General features: G+C 34.8%; 2 protein-coding genes across 4 annotated transcripts; both read left to right on the top strand.

The window, feature by feature from the left end:
- The first annotated feature begins 3,024 nt into the window (after positions 1 to 3,024).
- Nup107 (nuclear pore complex protein Nup107) lies at positions 3,025 to 7,957 on the top strand. The gene is made up of 11 exons (XM_066397725.1): positions 3,025 to 3,538; positions 3,600 to 3,771; positions 4,137 to 4,268; positions 4,323 to 4,445; positions 4,501 to 4,642; positions 4,693 to 4,905; positions 5,390 to 5,595; positions 5,657 to 5,917; positions 6,205 to 6,855; positions 7,131 to 7,362; positions 7,757 to 7,957. Exons 1-11 carry the CDS (start codon positions 3,211 to 3,213, stop codon positions 7,862 to 7,864), a joined length of 2,568 nt encoding a protein of 855 aa, XP_066253822.1. The 5' UTR covers positions 3,025 to 3,210; the 3' UTR covers positions 7,865 to 7,957.
- An 863-nt stretch (positions 7,958 to 8,820) lies between these two features.
- On the top strand, positions 8,821 to 23,568 carry kto (kohtalo). 3 transcript variants are annotated; one of them, XM_066398052.1, is made up of 35 exons: positions 8,821 to 9,196; positions 9,474 to 9,825; positions 10,033 to 10,353; positions 10,549 to 10,782; positions 10,978 to 11,097; positions 11,151 to 11,294; positions 11,657 to 11,757; positions 11,871 to 11,985; positions 12,391 to 12,557; positions 12,636 to 12,791; positions 12,997 to 13,179; positions 13,292 to 13,504; positions 13,658 to 13,906; positions 14,021 to 14,141; positions 14,532 to 14,877; positions 15,445 to 15,670; positions 15,788 to 15,898; positions 15,955 to 16,168; positions 16,390 to 16,528; positions 16,788 to 16,859; positions 18,337 to 18,435; positions 18,492 to 18,654; positions 18,720 to 18,989; positions 19,141 to 19,335; positions 19,483 to 19,587; positions 19,648 to 19,809; positions 19,863 to 20,075; positions 20,135 to 20,368; positions 20,706 to 20,940; positions 21,155 to 21,253; positions 21,453 to 21,661; positions 22,121 to 22,241; positions 22,421 to 22,591; positions 22,709 to 22,809; positions 23,048 to 23,568. In XM_066398052.1, the coding sequence occupies exons 1-35, from the start codon at positions 8,999 to 9,001 to the stop codon at positions 23,192 to 23,194; spliced, it is 6,306 nt and encodes a 2,101-aa protein (XP_066254149.1). In that variant the 5' UTR covers positions 8,821 to 8,998; the 3' UTR covers positions 23,195 to 23,568. The 3 variants fall into 3 exon arrangements, with proteins under 3 accessions (XP_066254149.1, XP_066254150.1, XP_066254151.1); XM_066398053.1 differs by having other exon boundaries at positions 16,818 to 16,859; XM_066398054.1 differs by lacking the exon at positions 16,788 to 16,859.

Consider the following 23,568-nt stretch of genomic DNA (forward strand, 5'->3'; position numbering starts at 1 on the left):
GTCGTGTCTTATTGATTTTTTAAAACTACAGACCTCTAATAGGTTTTCACAATTACATCACGCTCCCAGGTTTTATTCCAAGCCATTAACGCTGCTTTACGATGTAGTTCCCGTGATTATTTTTGAAGTAATGAGATATGTGTAATGGCACTGTCTTGTATATCCTAACAAAAACTAATACGCCAAGTTAAAATAGATCTCCCATTTCTAGCTACCAATTATTTTTCCATCGTGGATTTTTATCTTTTTTTAGAGCTTACATGTAAGTACTTGAGCAAGACAACCTTAATGAAGAATTATTAACTTTTTTAATCAATATATCAGTTGCTGGTTAAGAAAATAAGTTCAACTTTTTTCTGTAAGTTGTGAGAGAAAAACACAATATACACAAGTTTAAAAATGGTTCACCCTACCCTTGGATTGCGTGCCAAAGTTTTCGGAGGAGAATCTAGGCGCCGCGACGCCACTTCAGTGTAAAGTTGCAGGATCAGATATTTCAAATTAACATGTATTCCCGCAGGATTGGAAAAAATTACAATTCTTCACAAATATAACTGAAAGGAGCATTGAAAATCGTATTAAATTGGAATGAGAATTTCATTAGTCTGTCCAATTTGGGGTCTCAACAACACAACACGGATTTTTAATCATTATGCTGAATCAGGGAGTAAGTTCATCTCTGGTAAATTCGATTCACTTTATCTGACACACTACCGCAAAAATCGCTATATAAACCACGCAAAAGAACAACAATTGTGCTTTTAAATTTCTTACCTTTTTGATTATACAATAACATGACTATGAATGAAAGTATAATAAAGGTAGAGAGGAGTGATGAGATAATATTAAAGAAGGTGTAGATTCAATTAGAAATAATAACCAAACCTTGTCCAAGGTGAGATAAAATTTTACTTTAACACATGAGAAATGTGTTGGTGGAGACGGTCGACATACAAAAAATTCAATTTAGTTCATTTACTCCATCTGTTGACTTTGACTCACATTTCAAAATGAATTCTCATTTTTGCTGAATTTTTTTCTATTATCTGTTTCATTTTGTAATTAACACCCTATATACAGTGTGATTCACAACACAATGGAAGCAGAATAGGTGCGCGTAAAGAAGTTCAAAATAAGCCGATTTTCCATATGAATTTTTTCTCACGCGTACGATTGTTAAAATATAACGCAAAATTTTCCCATAAGCTCTCTGAAAAAATTTACATCAATCTGCATATCTGGTAATAATTTTTCTATCACCCAGCAAAAAATCTCATGCACTAAAACAAAAGGTATGATTAGGCAAGCACATGTCGACATGTTCATAGTTTTAAATAATAAATGGGTAATTTGTCGTTTAATTTTTGTCATTACACAAAAACTTATTCAAGATAGTTTGAACTTATTTGCTTAAAAGACATCTGTTGAAATTTCAATCTAAAGGTAATTTGATATTAAATATTGAAGATTTAATTATAGTATTATAGGGTTTATCGGCGCAGTTTCGCGGTAATGCAACTTATCTGCAATAATATTGTTGAATAATTTACTCATAGTGTCACTAGTTTCTTCGATCGTTTTTCTGCTCTTGTCCTCGATGAATAATAAATTAATTCTGTAGTCGGTAAGAAAATGAGTTCGATTTAAATTTTAGCATTGCTAGTTAGCATGGGATCAATAGTTTCGTGTTTATTTTGTATGACAAATGGTAAGCCTTATTATTATTATTGCTTCTACATTATTTATTCAGATATTGTTTGTATTAGGTATTTTTTTCCTAGAATACTACGTAGATTTTAAGTTTCAAGGTAAACTTTTGACCCAAATTGAATTTCAAATAAACTTGATAAAAATACTAAAAGGTAGTGACAAATCCGCAAAAGAAATGGGTGCAACACGTTTTTATTTATTGCCTACATCAGGCATATGTGCGTACAAAGTAGGCAAACACGCATCATGCTGCGCATATCCAAATGCATGTGGGTGTAGCTTGGAAAGGATGAAAGGGAAAATGAGGGGACCACAAGTAGGCATCAGCTGAGCCAATGGTGATGGGGTAAATTATAGCAGGTATCCAAAGCGAAGCTGCCGTGGATATCTTGAAGTAACTTCCGTTATTTGGGAAACAAAGAACTTACACAATAAATAAACGTTAAGGAGTGTTCTAGAAAAACACAATATAATATTTTTTTGGATTGCAATGGCCTTTCGTCACTGCAGTAAGATTCAGCCAGGTTTATGTAAATACGTTCGTTTTCTTATTATCTATTTTTTTAAAAGGGATTATCAGGTCTCCTCAGATTGCTCGAATGCTTTTCTATGAGTATTTTTTCCAGCTTACATTTTCCGATTTATAATTTAAAATTATTTCTCTGAATAAATCTGATCAAAATGGCGACCGTTTCAATCAGTGCTTTCAAACAATATCTTTTACCGTAATTGGCTGTAATGGCCCAAATATCTATATACAGTTGTTAGTTTTAAAAAATTCTCGTAGAAAAAAGTTCCTCCTCGTGTATGTACTACCAATTTTAACTTTATTTGCTTAGAAACTAAGTTATTTACTTAATAAATTCTTTGGAGATGCAAAAAATGCAGTTTCACCTTTTGGTGCAAAAAAAACAACAAATTTAATTTTCGGAAATTTTGCCGCTATTTGCCATAATTCACTATATATTAAGTGTATATTAGTACCATTACAAAGACTTCAATTAGGGTATTAAGATATCACCGGCAGACCAGTGATGAAGGCTGTCACCATTTTGATCAGATACGTTCCCAAATCAGAAACTCAATTAGAAGCAACCGAAATTACCAACTTTCTTTATTCTTGTTACTGACGATGAGTAACAGAAATAAATTTGGTTCTTTACAACAAAAGTAGGAATCATGCCTTTGTAATGTGCGAAACAGAATCAAGTATTCCCAATATGCAACGAACCCGTTCTAACTTCCACCACCTTTCTTACCTTTCAACAGGAGTTCCTGACAAGCATCAATGTGCGTCAGTGGTCATTCTCAAATGACTTTGGCAGTTACGTATTGAGGTTATGATAAACGCGATGCCCCGGGAATTTCGTTGTTTATTTTAAATGTTTTTGTTTTTTTCTTCATTTTACTCTAACAAAATATTTTTCGTCTCAAAATTCTCTGAATTCAATTGTAACTACTTTATGAATAAACGAATTTAGCGTCCAAATATATCCAAAAATGAACAACGATTTGAGCCGGTCAGTTCGCCTCTTGGAAGATGCCCTAGCCCCATCCCCTGGGGGTTTGTTAAGAACCCCAATTGGCAAAAAATCCAAACTAAAACCAGTGGCTCGAGTGGACCCCGATCTCAGCATCACTGTGCTCCCTCATGAAGTTGATATGATTCTCAATGATACCCCTTCTTTCATTTATAATCAGACTATGAAAGACTTACTTGACACCGACAAAACCATACCTGGAGGTATTATACAGAAGCAGGACCCATGGAAGACTGCCTCTGACAGTTTATATCTGGAGTTCTTTGAGATTCTTCAAGGACAAACAGGTTATTGAGCATTGTAACTTATAAAGTTGTGTGTAAATTGATTTTTTTCAATTACTTTCAGGGAGTCAAGATGCTTTGGAAGTGTTGGCAGAACTTGCTAGATGTTGTTCAGACACACTTAGTGTAGTTAGAGGTTTGAAATCTAAAGTTGCCATTAAAGTAGTGGAAGAAGAAAAATGGTTAGAAAAAGAGAAAGACACGTGGAGGTTGTTGTTTATTTTGTTTCAAGATCGGTATGTTTCAGTCTAAGAATATTTTTAGTCCATTGTCTGCCACAGGATTTTAAGTAAATTAGCCTGGAAAGCTACAATTTTTTGCAATCATTGCAGTGAGTAGCATATTTCTTATATATATGAACAGAAACTACAATAAAATATCTATGGCATACATACATGAATGATGTGGTAGACAATGTGTTAATCAGGTTACTCAACTTTTATTTGGCTTAAAACCCAATTCATAGTTAGAATTTAATAAATTTTTTAATGCATAGAAAAAACTGCTTCTTTACCTGCTCCTTTACTGCTTCCTCACCAGTTTTTTAATTGTATATTATTACCACTATTGCATGTTGTTATTACTATTACTTTTATTTTAGTTTAATGATACAGAATTTATCTGAAGAAGGCACAGAAGCTATCCATTACCATGGAAGGTCTGAAAAACTTTGTGTTGAGAACTTGTTTAAGAGAGATCATTTAATACGGGAATGTCAATTGGTTATTGATTGGTATTTTAATTAAAATATAAATAAAATGTGAAAATTTAACTGCTCATTATTCAGGTTAGAAGCAGATGCAGGTGAGAAAGAAAATCAAATACTGCACTTTTCCGACGTAACTGTAGGTTGGGAAAATACATTACATCAGCTGCAATCGGATGGTACTATCGCTTTCGGAAGTTCTCGGTAAATTCTAGTAAAAATAATTGTATTTTTTAAAAGTCAATAAGAATTTTTCTAGACAAATAGTCGATAAAATTGACCCGGATGCACCACATTATCAGGAAAAATCGTTGCATGATCTAGACAGGGACGATGAGAAGCGGCTAAGCAAATCCATATTCAAAGAGATTAGAAGTGGGAAATTGGAAGAAGCCCAGAAGGTGATTAACTTAATTTTTAGTATTTCCCCTTAGGAACTATGCCATTGCAGCTTGCTAGACAGTGCGGGCATTCATGGAAAGCTGCTCTTTTTGAGGGTTGGCAATTGTACCACAATCCTAATATCAAAGAAGACATGTATATAGAAAATATGTCTGAGGCAGATGATGGGTATGAAGAGATGAAATGTCATGAAGTAAAGAATGTTGAAGGGAATAGTAATAGGGATATTTGGAAGATCATGGCAATTAAGTATGCAATGCAAGTAAGGAACGCCTATTATATATACAGGATATCCTAAAATTAGTGCAAAAAATTTTAACAAAAGATTTTACAGTAAATGATAGGGGAAAAATTCATATGGGCATAGGTCCGCGCATATAATTATGAACAATATAACCATTACGATAGATACTATAACTATAAATAAACACTTACCGTCTGTAATGTAGTACATTTCCTATCCTTTCTAATTGCCGGCTGTGTTTAATAAATGATCTGAAATTGCCTTTCACCAAATTGTCCAGGTACGCTAAATTCTCTGAAGTACGAAAACAAGGCAAAGGGCAAAATGTTTTATAAATCGAATAGGAAATGTATATTTTAAAGAAGGAAGAATTTTAAAGGCTATGAAAAAAAAAAGCATTTAATATGTTCATATGCATTTTTTGACATACAATTCGCTGTTTTAATTTCTTACACTAATTGTGTGATATCCTGCATATTTGCATCGAATAACATTTGTTTAGAACTATATAGATATATTTGAGAAAGCAGCTATAGGAGTGTTTTGTGGATACCTTAATGCTGTACTATCAGTTTGTTCTACGTGGGAGGATCATTTGTGGGCTTACATGAAGATTATGGTAGACATTAGAGTTGAATCCGAGATCAGAGATTATTGCTCCCGATATAATGACTATGCCTCTTTACCCGACGAATATTGGCAACAACGGTAAAAGAGAAAGGGTAAAATGAGTGAGGCAAGATCTCTGTAAAATGTTATGTTTCATTAGGAGGTCCCTTAATGAGATTTTTGGTGACTTGGAGTCGTCGACCAGCAAACTAGTACGAGAAGAAGCGAAGGATCCTCACCACATAATTCAGAAATATATTATACTGGATGAAATCCCCGCGTTGCTGGGAGATCTACAGGAGTGGTCCGAAAGCCCAAGTACTAGCACTCATTTCTTGAGATTCAGCGCACATTTGGTGTTGTTTCTGGATCAGATTGGGCGCGGTAGTAGACGAGATTGCGTAGCAGGAGTGATAAGAGCGTAAGTAAAGGAAGAATAATTTAAAAGAGATTTCTGACTTATTTTGCATTAATAGTGAATCATCTTAAAAAATGCAAGTTTAGAGGAGTGGTTTAAAATACAATTTAAGCAATTAGACAAAAGATTGAAAACAATACATTTAGTGAGACAGTTATCAAAAACCTTAAATAACATTTTATTTGATTTTTTCATAAACTCGTTTCAAATTGAAATTTGCAGGGTATAGAAGGAAATACTGAATTTTTCCGTATATCGTTGACTTTTACAGAATAACATTTATTTTAAAGGTACATTAAACGCCTGATGAAAATGAACGAAACCCAGCTCGTAGCCCACTACGTAAGTAAGCTAAACCTTAACAGTCAGGTTCATTTATACGCACAACACTTGGAAAATATCACCAATCTCGACGAGAGGAAACAAGCACTACACTATGCGGAACAATGTGGCCTGGATCTCTTCAAGATCACTAAGCAAATTGTGGAAAATATTCGGCACAAACCTGAGGACCTTGATCAGGCGGGCAATCTACAGAAAAAACTTACCGAAACGGACAAATTGAAAATCTCTGCCCTCGATTGGCTCTCCTTCTTCGAATCTCAGCGAGTCGAACTTTTAATTCAGTCTAATGCTTTGATTTTCAATTTCTTGGTGATGGGTAAGCTAGACGCGGCTCAGCTTGCATTCAATAAAGTACCCATCGACGCCGTCGGGGAGCTGACTGCGGAAATTGGGGATGAGAATAAAGACTTTAACAAAAACGTTAAAGAACACTTGAGTTATAAGGCATATTTGGAGGCTTACGAGTCGTTTAACGCGTGGTTCAAACAATCGAAGAACAAACCGGCTGAGCCGACTGAATTATCCTCCACTGCTTCCTTTCCCGAGAAGGTTATTCACGAACACAGAATATCCCAATATAAAGCCGATGTGGAAAGGCAAGTACCATTGATCATCTATAATTGGAGAGTTAAATAATAAATACCAATCATAAGCACCTATATTGCGTTCTTAAGAAAAAGCTAAGAAAAGATTGTTAAAAAAATTATTTGAACAACGTGATTAGGCGTTTGTTTTCAATGATTTTTAAGGGACACATCGTAATTCCGCTTAATTTTCGTATCCACTTAATCGGATGGTTTTTACTTAACTAAAAGAAACTGTTTTTGACTAGTTGAAACTAGTATTATGGTAATGTAAAAAATCTGAATAGGTGGGAACTGACTACAACTCATTTGGCCAACACCGCGAAAACTCTGCTATATAACGTGCTGCTATTCCCAGATGGATGGCTGACCGGAGCGCGAGATGCTGACCATTTACGGAAAACCGTCTTACCCGAAATCTCATTCCTCTTGTATTCAGTATTATGTGATACGAAGATGTATGGGAAATGTGTTGAATTGGGCAATATTATAGCTTCCGAACAATACCTCCTTTACAAGGTAAAAAAATAGATGTATAAGAACGTGCACAAGTTTAGTAGTATAAAATACCAGAATTTAGTCAAAGGTTAAAAAGTTAGAAAGATGTGTCAAGTTCTATTCATTCATATTAAATAAATAACAGGAAAATATATCAGTGAGAGGTCCAGGAATTTGAAGAGCTATAAGTTTTCAGTAGTTTCCTAAAATTTCATAGATCTAGCGCTTGCCCTTTTTGAAGTGAATGTTTAAAACTACTTAATAATGTTGGTCAAAATTAAGGTAATATGCAATTTTATTGCCTTTTACAGAATGGAATGAATTCGCAACCTGACTTCAAATTTCGTAAATTTTTAACTAACCTACATACGTATTTACACCTTTCTGTAGTATAATGCTAAAATATGTTTTTTAGGAATTCAGTAAAGATCAACTGGGTGATTTACTGAAGAAAATAGGAGACGCTTCGTTGGCCTTGACAGAACTGCAGAGAGATCCTTGGGGAAATGAAATACGAGTGTAAGAAGCTGAACTATTTTTGAATTTGTCATTTAACCCCTCTTTAGATGCAAGTTGCGTGTTTGTTGAAAGTAAAATACAATTTAAGATGTTTAAATCTTTGTAAATCACAACTTGTGTAGGATGCCAACAAAAGCAAAGCAGAGTAATCTAGTTTTTGTACTCGTATTAAATGTTTGTTTCTAGCAAATTAGAGTTTTTATTTAATTCTTGAATGAAAAGTATAGCAAGCATAGATTATATACATGGATAGGTATGCACCCAATAACAATAAGCAATATCCAACCTGTTTGTAATCCACGACATCAACGATTCCAGAAATTGCAGTGAAATCGAAAAGATATGACTCAATTCTGAGTTCTTTTAGAAGAATTGATAATCTTCCCAATTTTCTTTTTCCCCTTGCAGGGAGAAGCACTTCGGTTGGTTATGAAAATCTCGCAGAAGCTCGAAACAGTTTTGCGACGCATTTCTACTGCGCACCATGTATTATTTCAAAAAATGGCTGATTTGTTTACACTGATTAATTAAATTAGGCACACGCAATCTGCCTAAAGCATTTATCTACGTCCCTCGTTTTTCATTGGTCATTTTCACTATGGTTCTTGTCCGTCTTACTGTCCGTCACCTGTAAGTCGAAATCACGTGACCACAATAGACCGAACACCTACATGAAAAGCGAAGTTTCAACGAACCTGGCCGATAGCGCAGTGGCGCCCGGTTAATTTTTCCTTCAGAAGTATAAAGTTATCTATACAGTAACAAAAAGTAATATTAATACTAACACTTACTGTTCCTAGATATATCATCTATTGTTCTTGCCATTAACGTTCTACTATACCTTTATTTAGATAATTTTTTGCCACTTACATGAAATTTAACCCGGCGCCGCTGATCGTTCGCCCAAATTCGTAAATGCGTTGCTTTGAAAAACGTTGCTAATATCAGTCTGGTAGACAGAATGTCGGCTTCTAGACGTAAATAAAGAGAATATTTTACATTAATAAAATTCCTTCATAATTTTATAATAGAACTGGAAACTTCTTCCAGAACTTAAAAAAAATGTTACAGAATAGCCACTTGGTTAAAATGTCTCGTCGGAAAAATTAATTTTTTTCACTCAGTCCTGCAGTCCAAAATGTTTAACAGTACATTTTTGTATGAAAAAAGGCCCCTTAAGAAGCAGCGAATAGGCCCCCCAGATGTGTACCCTCAAGAACCAAAGCAGAAAGAAGATGAATTAACTAGCATTAATGTAAAACATGGCTTTCCGACTATGACCCATTTGAATGATGAGTTTGGAACTGCCAGGAATTGTAATGTTCCAGCTAGCAAGGTGAAATTAAAATACATACTAACTATAATAAATAATAGTACATTAATAGTACAAAATAGTACAGCTCATTGTCGCACCAGTTAATGTTTGCAAAATAAGAGACAAAGTAACAAGTTTTGCGGTGGAAGTGTGCGACATGAGTCTGCATAACCATGGAAATGTGAGAAGCAATGATATTGACTAGGATTTAATAGTACAGATTTATGTGGTGGCAGCTTTCAGTATCTACTATGGCATAGAAAAACATATGTAATTACTTTTCATTATATTATTTCAGGTTGGAGCATATTTTAACTCTATCAATACTCTCAAAGAAGGCCTCAGCTGTATGCCTGAATCTGGAAGAAAGAGACAGCAAATCAATCATAAAGATAATTTTTGGCAAGCCACGATGAGAACTAAAAATCATATAGAGTCATGGTTTAGAGATCTTGCAGGCAATAAGCCACTTATGATTTTATCTAAGAAGGCTCCCAATTTTAATAAGAAAGAAGAAATTTTTATGATGTTAGCTGAATATCAAGTTCCGATGCTGAGAGCTGCTTGGTTCATTAAATTGAGTTCTGCATATACTGTTGCAGTAGCAGAGGCTAAAATCAAGAAACGGCAAATGTCAGATCCTACTACAGGTAAATATTGTACAAAAGCACCAGACAAAAAAGCTTCAATAGAAGCAGGAAGACTTGATTAACTCCAGTAATTTCCATTTTTTATTGAAACTATGATCTTGTGTAAAAGTTAGTCAACTTTATAAAACCTTTTCAATCATTTTGAAGCATCAGATGTTATGAAATGAGAAATTTTGTAATTAAACAGATACATTTTCTTTATTTTAGAATGGACTGCCACTTTACTGAAATTCCTCAAGGATCAAACTCCAAAATTGCAAGAATATTATTCACAAAGTGAGAAACCCCCTCTTCCAAATACACCTCTAACTGCCCTGGCTAATAATGAAACTGAACAGAAGCTAGCTTTAAGGCATTGGAATTATTGCTGTAGATTATTAAAATACATGTATGAGGAAGGTTTAATTGATAGGCAAGAAGTGTTAATGTGGATAATTGAATTGTTGGAGAAACATGATAAGGCCAAGAGTCAGCCGCAAGACGACGGCTTGTTGAGATTGTTCTTGCCACTCACATTGCAATACTTAGGTAAGTTTTATTTGACTGATTTTTGAGGATTTACTAAATATGAAAGTGGACCTTGGAAATTTTGGTCTCTCCACCAATACAGTGACTTTAAATTAATTAATAAATTTTAAAGTTACATTTAACAATACCCATCGCAGAACGTTTCAAAATTTTTTTATTAATGATTAGTGTATTTTCATGTATATTTTTTTAAAGATGAATTTGTGCAATCTGAACTCTTGTCCCGCCGCCTTTGCAATTTCTGCACAAGGAAGTTGAACTTCCTTATGAATACGGTGGCCGAATCCAATTTAATTACGTCTCCACCTAGTGAGAGTAAAACTGACCAGAAGGACGGAGAGAAAGACGTTAAAAAGGAGAATGTGCCACCCAATCCTCTGCAGACGAATTTGAATGAGTACCAGAACTGTTCTCATCACAGGGATATAGGTAACGGTTTTTCAGTATTTTGCTAGTTTGTCATACTGTTTATAGATGCGATTTATTGATTCCTATGATTTTGTTCGTTTTGAATTTGTTTGAAATTTTACATATGATAATATTTAAATCGTCCGAATCAGTAGCTAAATGTCCCAATACTATAGAAATTATGCTATAGAAATTATGCTCCATGCTTTTTTTTAGTTATCCAATTAAGTACCATTGTCCATACAATTATACTCGAATGTCCAACTGCTTTAGTGTGGTGTTCAACTGGCGCAGGTACACAGTGGCATGGATCTCCACTGGACTATTTACCTATAGGTAACTTTGCAGGTGGAACAAATTGTATAAAATCATAAAATACTTTCCTATAGCACCATCGTTATTACCATTACCACCTAGATGCGACACTAATTCATATTTGACACAAATTAAGCAAGTTGAACGGACAGTAAGGGAAAGAAGTAAGCGTGCAGAAGGAAAATGGTGCATTGATAAGTTTCAGACTAGTACGGCAGGTCAGTTTTGTTTTATTTTTCTTTGATGACCGGATTTGCCTGGTCTGTCTAGTCCTTATTGAATAACCCTGCGCAGTGGTTTATTTTGAATTGACGGGAACAATCATTTTTGTAATCGATTCATTTGCTATGTAACAAATTACATTCAGAATTGTGTAGATTTAACATGAAATTACATTTTCACCCAAGCTATGTATTTTTTATTTGCTTTGTGATATTTAGTACTTTGTTGTTACTTGGCTTCGAATTTAGAAAAGTCACTTGGCTAATCATGCAAATACATCTTTCATAACTCGACTGCACCTAAACCTTCATCATTATGTTTTTCTCTCATTTTGATTATGATTCGTTTGTTCATTTAGGAACAGTCACAACACGAGTCCTGGCAGCTTTAGATGCTTTAGATAGACATCGATTTGACAAAATGGATTCTACCAATTCTTTGGACACACTATACACTAAGGTATGAATTCATAAGAAACATGTTAAACATTAATTTTTATTCCTAGTTTTTGAAAAGTTTTCCTGTAATTATTAAGTTATGTCTAAAATATAAAACTAGTAATATTTTCATAGATATTTACTGGATTGGGTGATCAAGAGAACGCAATTGTCAAACTTCTTTGCGAATGGGCAGTATCTCCGGAGCGAACTGGTGAACACAGGGCCTTGGCTGTGGCTGCTTTATTAGGTAAAGTAGTCTTTTGTTGCCTTTATAAGAAATGCCTAAATAGGAAAGGTTACCTCTTATTTAGAAGGACCCAAGGTCAATCTTATTTTTTTTTAATATACAATGTGTAAGTATTCAATAAGTTTCAAGAGATAGAAACATCTCACTGGTTAAGTTAATTTAATTTTAATTTTCTTCCAGTTTTATAACAAAATAAAAGTGGCGGTTGCAATATCTGATTGTTTATGAACATAACGTGTCAGGTCTTATAAAGTTGATTTCAAGATCAACCAAGTTAAACCATTGACAATATATCTCATTTTCACTTTTTTCAGGCCTTCTTCATTCTTTACTATTTTCAGGATTTAAAACTTGGATCAAATAAGGTACCTAACATAAAAAATATTTTTTTCTTCTTGGTTTTAGATAGGAGACAGTCTGATACGAATCCCACTGAAGGCCAGGAAGCAACGCCTGGAGACGATAAAGATAGCAACAGTTCAGTGCCTGGGGGACCTCCTATGTTCCAGTCGCTTCTAATGAAATTTTTGGATGTTGACGCGCCTCTGCCGGGCCCTGACGATTCTGCACAGGTAAAGAACCCTTTATCATTTTACACACCCATATTTATAAAAATGTTTGTGTGCCTATGGTTTTTCTACCAATTTCAGAAAAAGACTGCCTTTTCAAATTTGGTTCACCTGTTCTCTGAACTTATTCGCAGAGACGTGTTCTCACACGATGCCTATATGTGCACTTTAATTGCAAGAGGGGATTTGATCGGGCATGAGGAGAATTCAGATAATATGGTTCATCATAAAAGTGAGGTAAATTAAAAATTGTTTATTTATTTATATTCTTGTATAATTTTGGAGCGAACTTCATTGATATTTTAATTTAGTATTATAAATATAAATTTGTTATTCATAAGGAAAGATATGAAATCTAACTCAATATATTCTACTTTTTTATTGCTGTAAATTTTTGTTCTATGTTTATCTTTAGTGACTTTTTACACTGTTTTAAATTTAGCCTATGGATTACGACGACGCTGATGTAGATAATGACCTAGACAAAATACTCCAAAACATCAAAGAAGATCAACAGAATTCAATGGACATTCCCGACAGCCCAAAAGAGCACGATCATGGGCATCATCCGCACGTTCCTAATATGGGACATGTTCCTATGGAAACGGGACATGGAGATCATAAGGTAAATAGGTAGATCATACTGTGCTATATTTACTTGAACAACCTCTATTTGATGTTTTTTTTAATTATTTTTTATTTCTCAATATTGTCAATATCAGAATTTGGTTTTGTAGATAAAAGCATCTCGCCATTTTCTTTACACGACTCATTTTCCTCTGAGTCAAGATGATCCTTTTAGTCAACATGACTGCAATCAGAGACATATATTGTTATATGGTGTCGGAAAAGTTAGGGACGAAGCTAGACATACAGTCAAGAAAATGTCCAAAGAAATATGCAAGTTGTTTTCGAAGAAATTTAGCGTTGATGTTGCAGAGGGCGGTAAGGTAGGATTTGATCAGAGGCTACTAAGCGACAGTGGCGAAACGTAGCGTTACCTAAATTAAGATTTTACTAGAAGTTAAACTTGCTTTACTACTTATTCTAGCTTAAAACGGAATTACGCGAGAAACCTATAATACATTGTTTTTTCATTTTAGGTGAAGAAGCATTCAAGGAATGAATTTAATTTTGAAGCCACTACTCAGAAGTGTCAAAGTTTGAGCTATTTTGATCAACACGTAGTGACGTGGCAGTGCAGTGTTACGGTTATAGAAATGCTTAATTCGTTTGCCACGGGAAATTCTAATTATTTGCCGGTTCAGGAACATGTTGCATTTTTATTTGATCTGATGGAATTGGCATTGAATATTTACGGACTTATTGATGTGTGTATACAAATATTGAAGGTAAGCCCATACCAATATTTTTTCTGAGTATGGAGTATTTTCTCTTCTTTTCTCCGTTCTGGATACTCACTTTCCGATTTTTCGCGGGATTATTACTATTTTGTAATTCTACAGGAACTACCAGAAGTAGAAAACCAGTTATACAATAAAAATTCAGTGTTGAGTAGGAACTATACAACGGGTCTTAGTTTGTACATTGTTGGAGTTCTTAGAAGATACCATTGCTGTTTACTCTGTAAGTATCATATCATTTAGTGCGTAAATTTGCAGAACTCAAAAAATTTTTAACCCTTGTTTTTTGTTACTTGCTTTATATGCTTACTTGCACGTTATTTGCATCAAAACACAATCGGTGAATTTCACTTTAGCGCCTGTTAGAAAAAGTGAAACCTGTTAGTCAGTACCATCTGGCTAGTGCCGGCTCTATATCAATTACTTGCTGATGTGTAGCATTTTGATAAGTTTATGATTTAATTGAATTTGAACGAGAATCTTTTTTTTAATATTTCGTCTGTATTTTACACATGTTTGGAATATACGTGCTAGAGTCGAATTTCCAAGTGTAAGGAGATCCGTTTAATAATCTGCGAGCAGCAAATACTTAATTCCTATACCCTCTCTCTAGTGTCACCAGAACAAACTTCAGCAGTTTTTGAAGGATTATGCAAAGTGGTCAAACATGTCACCAATCCGGGAGACTGTAGTTCTGCAGAGCGTTGCATACTCGCCCACCTTTATGATTTATATTCTTCATGTAGTCTTCTAAAGTCAAAACCGCATGCTGTTGAACCGTTCAGCAACGCCTATCCGAAGATTAAGCAGGCACTCTACAGTAGCTTGGTCTTGCAACCTGCAAGTAGTAGTTACGTATTTAATCCTCAGTTCATGCAAGAAGTTTTGAAGAATCCTAAAAGAATTGGAAGAGTTGAAAGTATGTGGGCGAAGCAGTTGAATGAAAGTGCAAGTAATCGGTAAGTTATGTTAACGAAGTAGTGTTGTGCGTTAAAAACGACCTCAAGTTAGCTTTGGAAACGCAATTGCTTGTCTCAGATAAGTTGAAATTTGAATGTCTCTGATTTTGGTAGATACTAGACATGCAGCATTGTCAAGTTGAGAGGTGGATTTTATTTAACACACAGCTATGTTTTGCTATTAATATATGTGTACATCACAGATTAGTCACAACGAAATGAGAAAATCAAAATTTATGAATATGGGTTTGGAAATGCTGTGTTTTCGGAATATAGATAATTATATTTTCGTTTTTGATGTTAGACACCACTAAAAATGTGCCACAACTTTGATTCTAAATACTTTTTAAACATAATATCCGATTTTAGTGATATTTGTATTTAACAATAGAGCCATTTTTAAATTACGCATCCTTGCCTTAATTTAACCGAACTCGAATCTCCTGAGATAATATAGAATCCAATGGTGAGGCCCAAAAAACTAGTACTTTATGGATTAAAAAAAATAATAAAACATATGATTTAAATTGTGATCTAAATCATGACTTAATTATTTCAAATTTTTAGATATTCATTTGTATGCAATGCCATTATACGTGTGTGCTGTAAGGATCCTGACAGTGACCGAATCAACGATAATGAGCGATTGAACGATTTGGCAATTTTATGCGCAGAAATAACCGCATGTTGTAACTCGTTGGCATCAGAGTGGCTCGCTGTGTTATTGGGACTGTGCAATCCTACTTCCTCTACTGAATACTACAAGGACGTTTTGAATGAAATCAAGATTGAGGTATAAAGCTTATGTATGACTTTTTTATAGTTGGAAAACACCCCCGTGCAGTTCGAAAGTACTCTGTCTGGGTACCTTCCTTCGAATTTCAACTAAGAATTACTATTTCAATTTCAGGATGTTAGCATACATAATTCATTGGCTGTATTCACGTGCATTTTGATCGCAAGGCATTGTTTTTCTTTAGAAGATTTTGTAAGAACAGTTGCTCTACCTAGTCTCCTTAAGGTATATTATATCAAATAAAACTCAGGATCTCGTTTAACCGCTGATATGTTTTAAAGGTAAAATCCTTAGATTCATCGTCAGGTTTGGCTGAAGCTGGCATGCGCCTCACGTGTCACTTGCTTTTGCGCTTATTTCGTACTGCTGATGGGCCTCAACCGGGGTTGTATTCAGTTGGATCACCTCCTTTAACCTCTCCTAGATTACCCCTAGGGGTCAGACTGAGTTGCGATAGGCACCTATTGGCTGCTGCGCATAGAAATATCGATGTTGGTGAGTAATTTTGAAATGTATGTAAGATTGAATTTCTTTTTGGGAATTTTAGCTCATTAGGGCTTATCTTCTTTAGATAAGGGTTTTAATTTTTGGGTGGTAAAGTATACTGCTTTTATACGTTCTTAAAAAATTTAAGCAATTGCCACTGACACAATTTGTCCACCCAGTTCGTGCTGGATGGATTTCACTAGTTACTAGTCTTTAATTTTAAATTTCAGGTCCAGTATTAGCTGTTCTTAAGGCCGTTTTAATTGTGGGGGATGCTACGGCCAATCAAGGCACGGAACCAAGTTTATCCAATATTTTAGGAACTAGTGATCTTCACAGCGGCATCGATGGTCCGAATCTCGATTTACCGTAAGTTTGAGCTGTTTCTGTAATATTTGAATTGTGTTTTGTGTCCGAAGCGTGTATTTTTTTTCTAATTTTCATCAGTCACTGGAACTAATTCATATAAAACTCACGGCTAACAAACTTTAATTTGCATTTAATTTTTTTAATTTACGAAATGACTCAATATAATAAAATTAAAAAAAAAATGAATTTAAATATTTTTCCGGCCATGTAATTATTTGAGTTTTTGTTGCTGTGCATTTACTATTTTTGTTTTGTTAAGTTTTATTTTGACTGACCTTCCTGTCTCCAGGGTGATAAACATGGACGTATGCGGCACCCGGACTGCACATAGGTTTGTCAACTATTTCAGTTATATCCAACTTTGTTCACGATTTGCTTCTGGTGCTTTACGTGTTTTACGTGGATCCTACCTCTTTTCTAAATGGTACTGCGTACTAAAAAAATTTATTCCAAAATGTTGAGGTGAAGTCTGTAAATGTGGTTTTCATAAACTGTCAATGAGATATATACATGTAGCTCCTTTAGAACGTTAGTTATGCTTGGGTTTCGTTTGTATACACATTTATATCGATCTAGCTATGAAGCTAAATACGAAAGATTGGTGACTGTTTTGCGCGAAAATTCAGAAGTTTTAAAATTGACAACCAAACATATATATCTTAAATGGTTAGAGTTACAGGTTTTTCATTATTTTTAATTTTCAAAATTCTCCCTCAACATTAGTTTATCGCATCAGTTTGTCCAATTGTTTGCAGTTTTTAATACGCAGATATTTTATGTGTTGCTTGTGCCATCTTTCTTCTTCAAGGTTTTTACAGCGAAATGTACATGTTTGTTAAGTCCATTCGGTCAGTGTCGCATAGTAAATATACAACATCGCATCCTTACCTTCCTTATTGTTCTAACATTTTCTTGCGAACGAGATTTTTAAGTCTTGCTATTTGAGAAAAAAATTAACTAGATTGGATCGTGAGATGTTATTAATACTGGTAACTGTGTCAATTTTCGCCTGTCACCCTGGTTTATATGGCAAAGAGTGGAAAGAAAGTAGTATTGTAGCCATTTTCAGATGTGCACGGCATAATTCTCTACAATAGTTAGTTATGTAATAATATTATTTTACATTTGATCACATTTTCAGTTCGTTTTTGATATTTTAAAAAGTTTTTGTATAATTTGGTTTGTTCGATACCTAAAGATTAATAACTTTCTATAATATTATCAATTATATTCATATTTGAGCATTTTAACTGCTCAGAGCATTTTAGTCTGAGGTGTCCCAAATTCAGCTTCTAAGATCAGAATTTCCGAAACTATAAACGGTAGTGTGTTGGTTAAACGAAGGTAAAGTTGCGTTTTGCAGTGGTGGTTAATATCTATTTCTGGCAGTTTACAAATTCCGACTAGTTTAGAAAAAATTTGAGAAAAAGCGAATTATTTGTTAATTTTAATATATGCAGAATGACCATTTTAAAAAATGGTTCATTATTTAAAGAGTTACATGAACAGTTAAAATAAGGCGAAGTTGCAACTTTTACTACATTTAAATTTTCCTACCTTGCGGTTACGGAAACCTTTGTTATTAGTCTAATTTGGGACACCTTGTACAAATCGTCTTTGGGCAATATTTTTTTTCAATCACGCATTCAAAATTTCATTGTCAGGGAACGAATTATTAAAATTTCCTCTCCTGCAAGTGACTTAAATTACGCAATCATTTTCATTCAGCAAAATCGGGCTTTATGTTCAAACTCAACCAATCGCCCACTTTTAAATCCACGTATGTATAACAATTTAATATCTTTTAGGCAAATTAGCACCGGAAATCCAGAAGCTACAGCTTCTCTTTCAGCGTTTGCTAATCATGTTCTAAGAGAAATATGTTCACAACAGTGGGTATTAGATAGGTATGATTTTCTTGCGACATCAAACTAAAATTTCATTGGATAACGTTGATTTGCAGATGTTTATGTCACCCTGAAAAGCTTTGCGATAGCGATAATTTACTAGATGACTTATTGACTCATTCCCAAGCTCAGAGATTGTTACACATGATCTGCTACCCTGAGCTAGCCGCCAGCATCGATGAGCTCGATCAAAAGAGCATGATCAGTCGAATTCTTGAGGTAAAATATATACAACTCAGTCCCTGTCAAGATGCATCTTGCAAATTTTTACTAACTCATTTCAGAATCTTGAGCTTTGGACTTTGCGAATGTCGTGGTTGGATCTACAACTGATGTTTAAACAATACAGTGCAAATACACCCGAGCTTTCACAATGGCTTGATACGGTGGCCAAAGCAGCAATTGATGTTTTTCAGCTGAATTCTCCTCATGGCGGAAGCCCCAGGACGGAAGACTCCAAAAAATCTGAAGCCAAAAACAAAACTAGTTCAATATGGTTAGTGGCGCCGCTTATTGCCAAATTATCTGGCGCTATACAAGGACGAGTTTTAAAGGTAAGATATTTTCAAAGTGTTTGTGGATGCTTGTGGATATTTTCAAATGGGAGTTGTTAAAAATCTTGCCTAGACGAGTCCCTGCTTTTTTTGTTTCCTTGAATATTTTGGATTTTTTACCACAAAAAAATTATTCCACCTGATTTTATAGGTAGCGGGCCAAGTTTTAGAGAGTGGAGGGTGGCATTGCAAAGACCAAAAGCCGGTGGTCAAGAGAAGTATGAGTGAAAGACACAGTACGTCCACACATCAGCCTTTTCTGAGTTTGGTTCTGACTTGTTTGAAAGGTCAAGAGGAGGGCCAGAAGGAAGGGCTTTTATCTTCGTTACATCAACAACTAACTCAAGTAGGCTCCCGGGGTTGATTATTAAGATAGAAATTTATATATTTATTATTCTAATTATCATGGATAGAAAATTGGTTATTACATTTTTCAACGTATATACACACAGACAAGTTTACGTAAGGATCTTTATAGAGAAGTATTTTGTAGTTGGTACAACAAGCCAAAGAAGGTAACCTACAAGACTCGTGCCACAGTGATCGAATGTTAGATGGACTCCAGCTGAGATTTGCCTTAGTTGGAGGAGTCTTTGAGGTGTGTTTTAACATATCATTTACTTTAGTTTCCTGCAGGTGTTAAAGGTTTATATTCTAGGCTTTTCAGCGAAATAGTTCGGCAACAACAGACTGGGCTCTCTTACTAGTCCAACTAGTCACACATGGAATTATCGATTTGCACACGAATAGTGAACTTTTTACCACTGTTATTGATATGTTAGCTACTTTGATTCACTCAGCTTTAGCAACTGACACGCAGGTAAGCATATCAAATCGCTTAATCATGTTGGAATTATTACATATTTGTAATAGGATGATGGTAAGAAAATGCATCAAAACTTGATGAAGAAAATCAAAAAGGAAATTGGGGAAAGACATAATGTGTCTTTAATGCACATTAAGCAACTGCTACCGCTACCAAGAATTGCCACAGAGATCATAGCGGTCGAACCTGTAGGTTCTGTTACTGACAGCAAAGGATTTAAGATAAGTTTTGACAGTGTCGACAAGAAACATGATTTGTTGGTGAGTTAACCTTTTATAGATACCATAGCTGATATTTAGCGGATAATTTTGGCATTTAGATTGCAGACAAACAACGTGTAAGCAGTTGGGACATTTTGGAAGGTATGAAAAATCCGCCGCCTTTGTCTTGGTCATGGTTTGGAGCGGTGCGCTTGGAAAGAAAACCTTTAACTGGGGAAGAAACTCATAGGTTACTTAAGTTTCACACGCACAGTTTACAAAAGCCTAGGAGTTACTATCTTGATCCACCTCCATTACCTCCAGAAGACTTGGAGCCTATTCCTGATAAACCTGTAAGTTTTTGCAGTTACTTTTGTTTTTGTTTAATCACATAGAACATGTACAAAATTTTGTTAACCCTTAAATAATTCTATACTATAATTAAAAAAGATAGAAATTTCGAGTCAGAGAAAAAAAAAGATTATTAAATTGAAGCCAAAAGAATGCTATAAATGTTATCACCACGGGATCTCCTAAAAATTCTGTAGTCGAGACAATATTCATTTTCAAATTATACATCTTCTATTTTTTTAATTCATATTTATCATGCAGCGAGATCTAAATAATTGGAATAAATTTATTTAGAGTTCAGTGCAACATCCTGGCTCACAGTGTACTTTTTTTAATCAGGACTCAAATTTGAAAGCCGATACCCCTTCGTCAGTGGATCAAAGTCCAGTAGCATTAGGCAAGGGTAGGGGTAGTAAAGGAGGTCAAAGGAAGCCACGTAAACCAAAGCAACCGGGCCCCATAAACGTGAATCCATTAGCTATGGGACATTCGCCTATGGGACAAGGGCAACCAGGCTTAGGAATGGGTGGCAATCCACAGATGCACGGCATGGGAGGATATGGTCAAAATCCAGGTAAGTAAAAATCTTCAAATTAATTCAGTCAGTGCAATATAAATTGATTTAGGACATAGGTATGATTTGAAAAATTTTACGACTCCTTGTAATTTTGTTATGTCATAAAGCATCAAAATGGTAAAACTCACCGTACTCTTAAATATGCTAAATAAAATTAACACCTCATTTCGTGGCACCATTTTTTATATATTAATAATTCCGTTTTATTCAGGAATGCAACCGTCACAGCAATATGGCGGCAATCCAGGACAGCCTTGGTATGGCCAAAATCAAAATCCTCCACAAGGTTACGGTTATGCTCCCATGCCCGGTAAGTTTCCATACGTTAATATATTAAGAGCATAAAAATTAATAAATAATAAAAATTATCAATTATTTTAAAAATTGTAGTGTCCTTAACTTTTTGAGCATTTTTATCGTCGCATTTTGTAAGTCCTCATTGAATAAATCGGAAGTACGCATTGTGTTGTATGTAACCTTTCAATACAGTAAATTTTGTTTCTTTTCAGTAAATCGTTTTGAAAGACCTCAAATCAACCCCTCCAAGCAAGCGTTGTCTAATATGCTTAGACAGCGACATCCCACCAATACTTATGGTATGCCAGCAATGCCCACCAGTCAAATGGGTAATGGTCCAGGTCCAGGTTATGGTCAGATGCCAAGGTTCCCAAGGCAACCACTTAGGCAACAACATCCCGCAGCCATGCAAACTAACCAGGTTAGCACGGGAATCTTTCCATGTATCTTGTACACCATTGAATAGTACCTTGTGTTGCAGATTAAAGTTTTCATTACTTGTGTGACTCGTTCAAGAAGTGTTTGCAATTTTTACATTTGAAAACTGATAATAGCGAAATTGTTTTTGGTTTCTATTAGAACTTATTAAAGTAATACACTGATTTTGTCCATTGCGTCTAATTGAATAATTACATATATTTAGCTGAGGTGATTATTAAATTAAATTTATGCTCTTGGGCCCAAGATATCGAAAAATTGGTAAAATACTGCCGTAAATTCATTTTTTTGTCAAAATAATTTTGTTGGCAAAGTTACAAGGAATTAGGTACATATATTCTCTTAGTAAATGTTAAAAGATGATTGAAAATTAACTTTTGATCTAAAAGCAAGAATAGAATATTTATCTGAGAAAAGCAATGCATTTTTTTGCATTTTGCAGGGAATGTTTCCAAATCAGTATGGAAATATGCAGGGTGGAATGGGTAGCCAATATGGTAATTTCCCTGGCGGTAACCAGATGATTCAAGGAAACATGCAAAACAATCCTCAGCTTATGCAGGGTAAGATGTTTTTGCTTTTAAGTTTGCATATTGACGTAACTATATAGTGGATCCAGAATAAGAACTAGGTATTTAATAATATAATGTGTTTCACTCGGTGAAAACGCAATTTACTACTGTGTCTAAATTTGTACTTTATGCCTCCACTTTGTTACTTTATTAAATTTTTGGGTTTTTAGCCTCTCAGGGAAATATGTTTGCCGGCCAACAGCAAGGTTTCGGACAACCAAGACCAAGTCAGCCCGATTTTCGTCAAATGGGTGGTAACCCACGCGCTTCATACATGCAGCAAGCTCCGAACGTAACAATGAATACTAATATGGCTAATATGGGTGGCATGGGTGCACAAGGTATTGATAATATGTATATTATTTTTTCTTGGTAAAAATTTACCCAATAGAACCAAGAGGAACTCGGAAGCCGCAATTCAAGTATTCACAAAAAACATATTTTTTAATGCATTTCAGGTGGGCCAGCGCCTCCATATTCTAGGCCAACCCAAGTGATGCAAACTGGTGTTCAGAATCAACAAACGTCGTTTCAACAGCAACAGCGCATGCGCCAGCAGGTAAGTAACACAGGATTTGCTCTATTACTTAGATTATATCTATAAACTCTCGAATTATGAAGTGTGTGTTTCTCTAAAATAACGGTTTATTAAATGCTACCTTAACATCCCCGAGATGTGATCTTTTCTATAGTATAGGCAAATATGTCAAGCCGACCTGTCATCTGACACTACTCCATAATCTGAAATAGTTTTTTTTTACTTTGATCTCGTTCTAAAATTATGATTTATTTTTCAGATGATGGCTCTTCAGCAGCAGCAGCAGCAGCAACAACAAGGTGGACCTGGTGCTAACCAGCCCAATCCTGCTCTAGTCGCACATATTCAAAGGCAACAGATGAATCCGCAGGCTTATCATCAGCCTCCCGCTTACAACATGCAATAGATTTCTGACAAAATTTTTTATTTCTGGTGAAGGAGGTATAAATCTACTAAACACCCTAGTTTCTCACATTCATTATACAGCATCTAAATCCCTAAACGAATCATTACATATTTTTATTTTATTGCTACTCACATTGTTTCGTTTATATCTCTTTAACCGTGCCTATGATGCAGATATATAATTTTAATTATGTAGGTATGTATTATTTATTTTAATATTTGGTTAAAGAGAGTCGACTTTTACTACTATTTTTTATTAAGCGTTTAGTTAGGTTTATATTGCTGTGTTTAGTAATTATAGTTATATAAAAAAACCTTTTATACCTATTTTATCGTTTAGAGCAATAAATAAATTTGTACAATTCCAATCTGAAA

Source organism: Euwallacea similis, chromosome 16 (genome assembly GCF_039881205.1).
Source record: "Euwallacea similis isolate ESF13 chromosome 16, ESF131.1, whole genome shotgun sequence".
Taxonomy (NCBI): Eukaryota; Metazoa; Arthropoda; class Insecta; order Coleoptera; family Curculionidae; genus Euwallacea; species Euwallacea similis.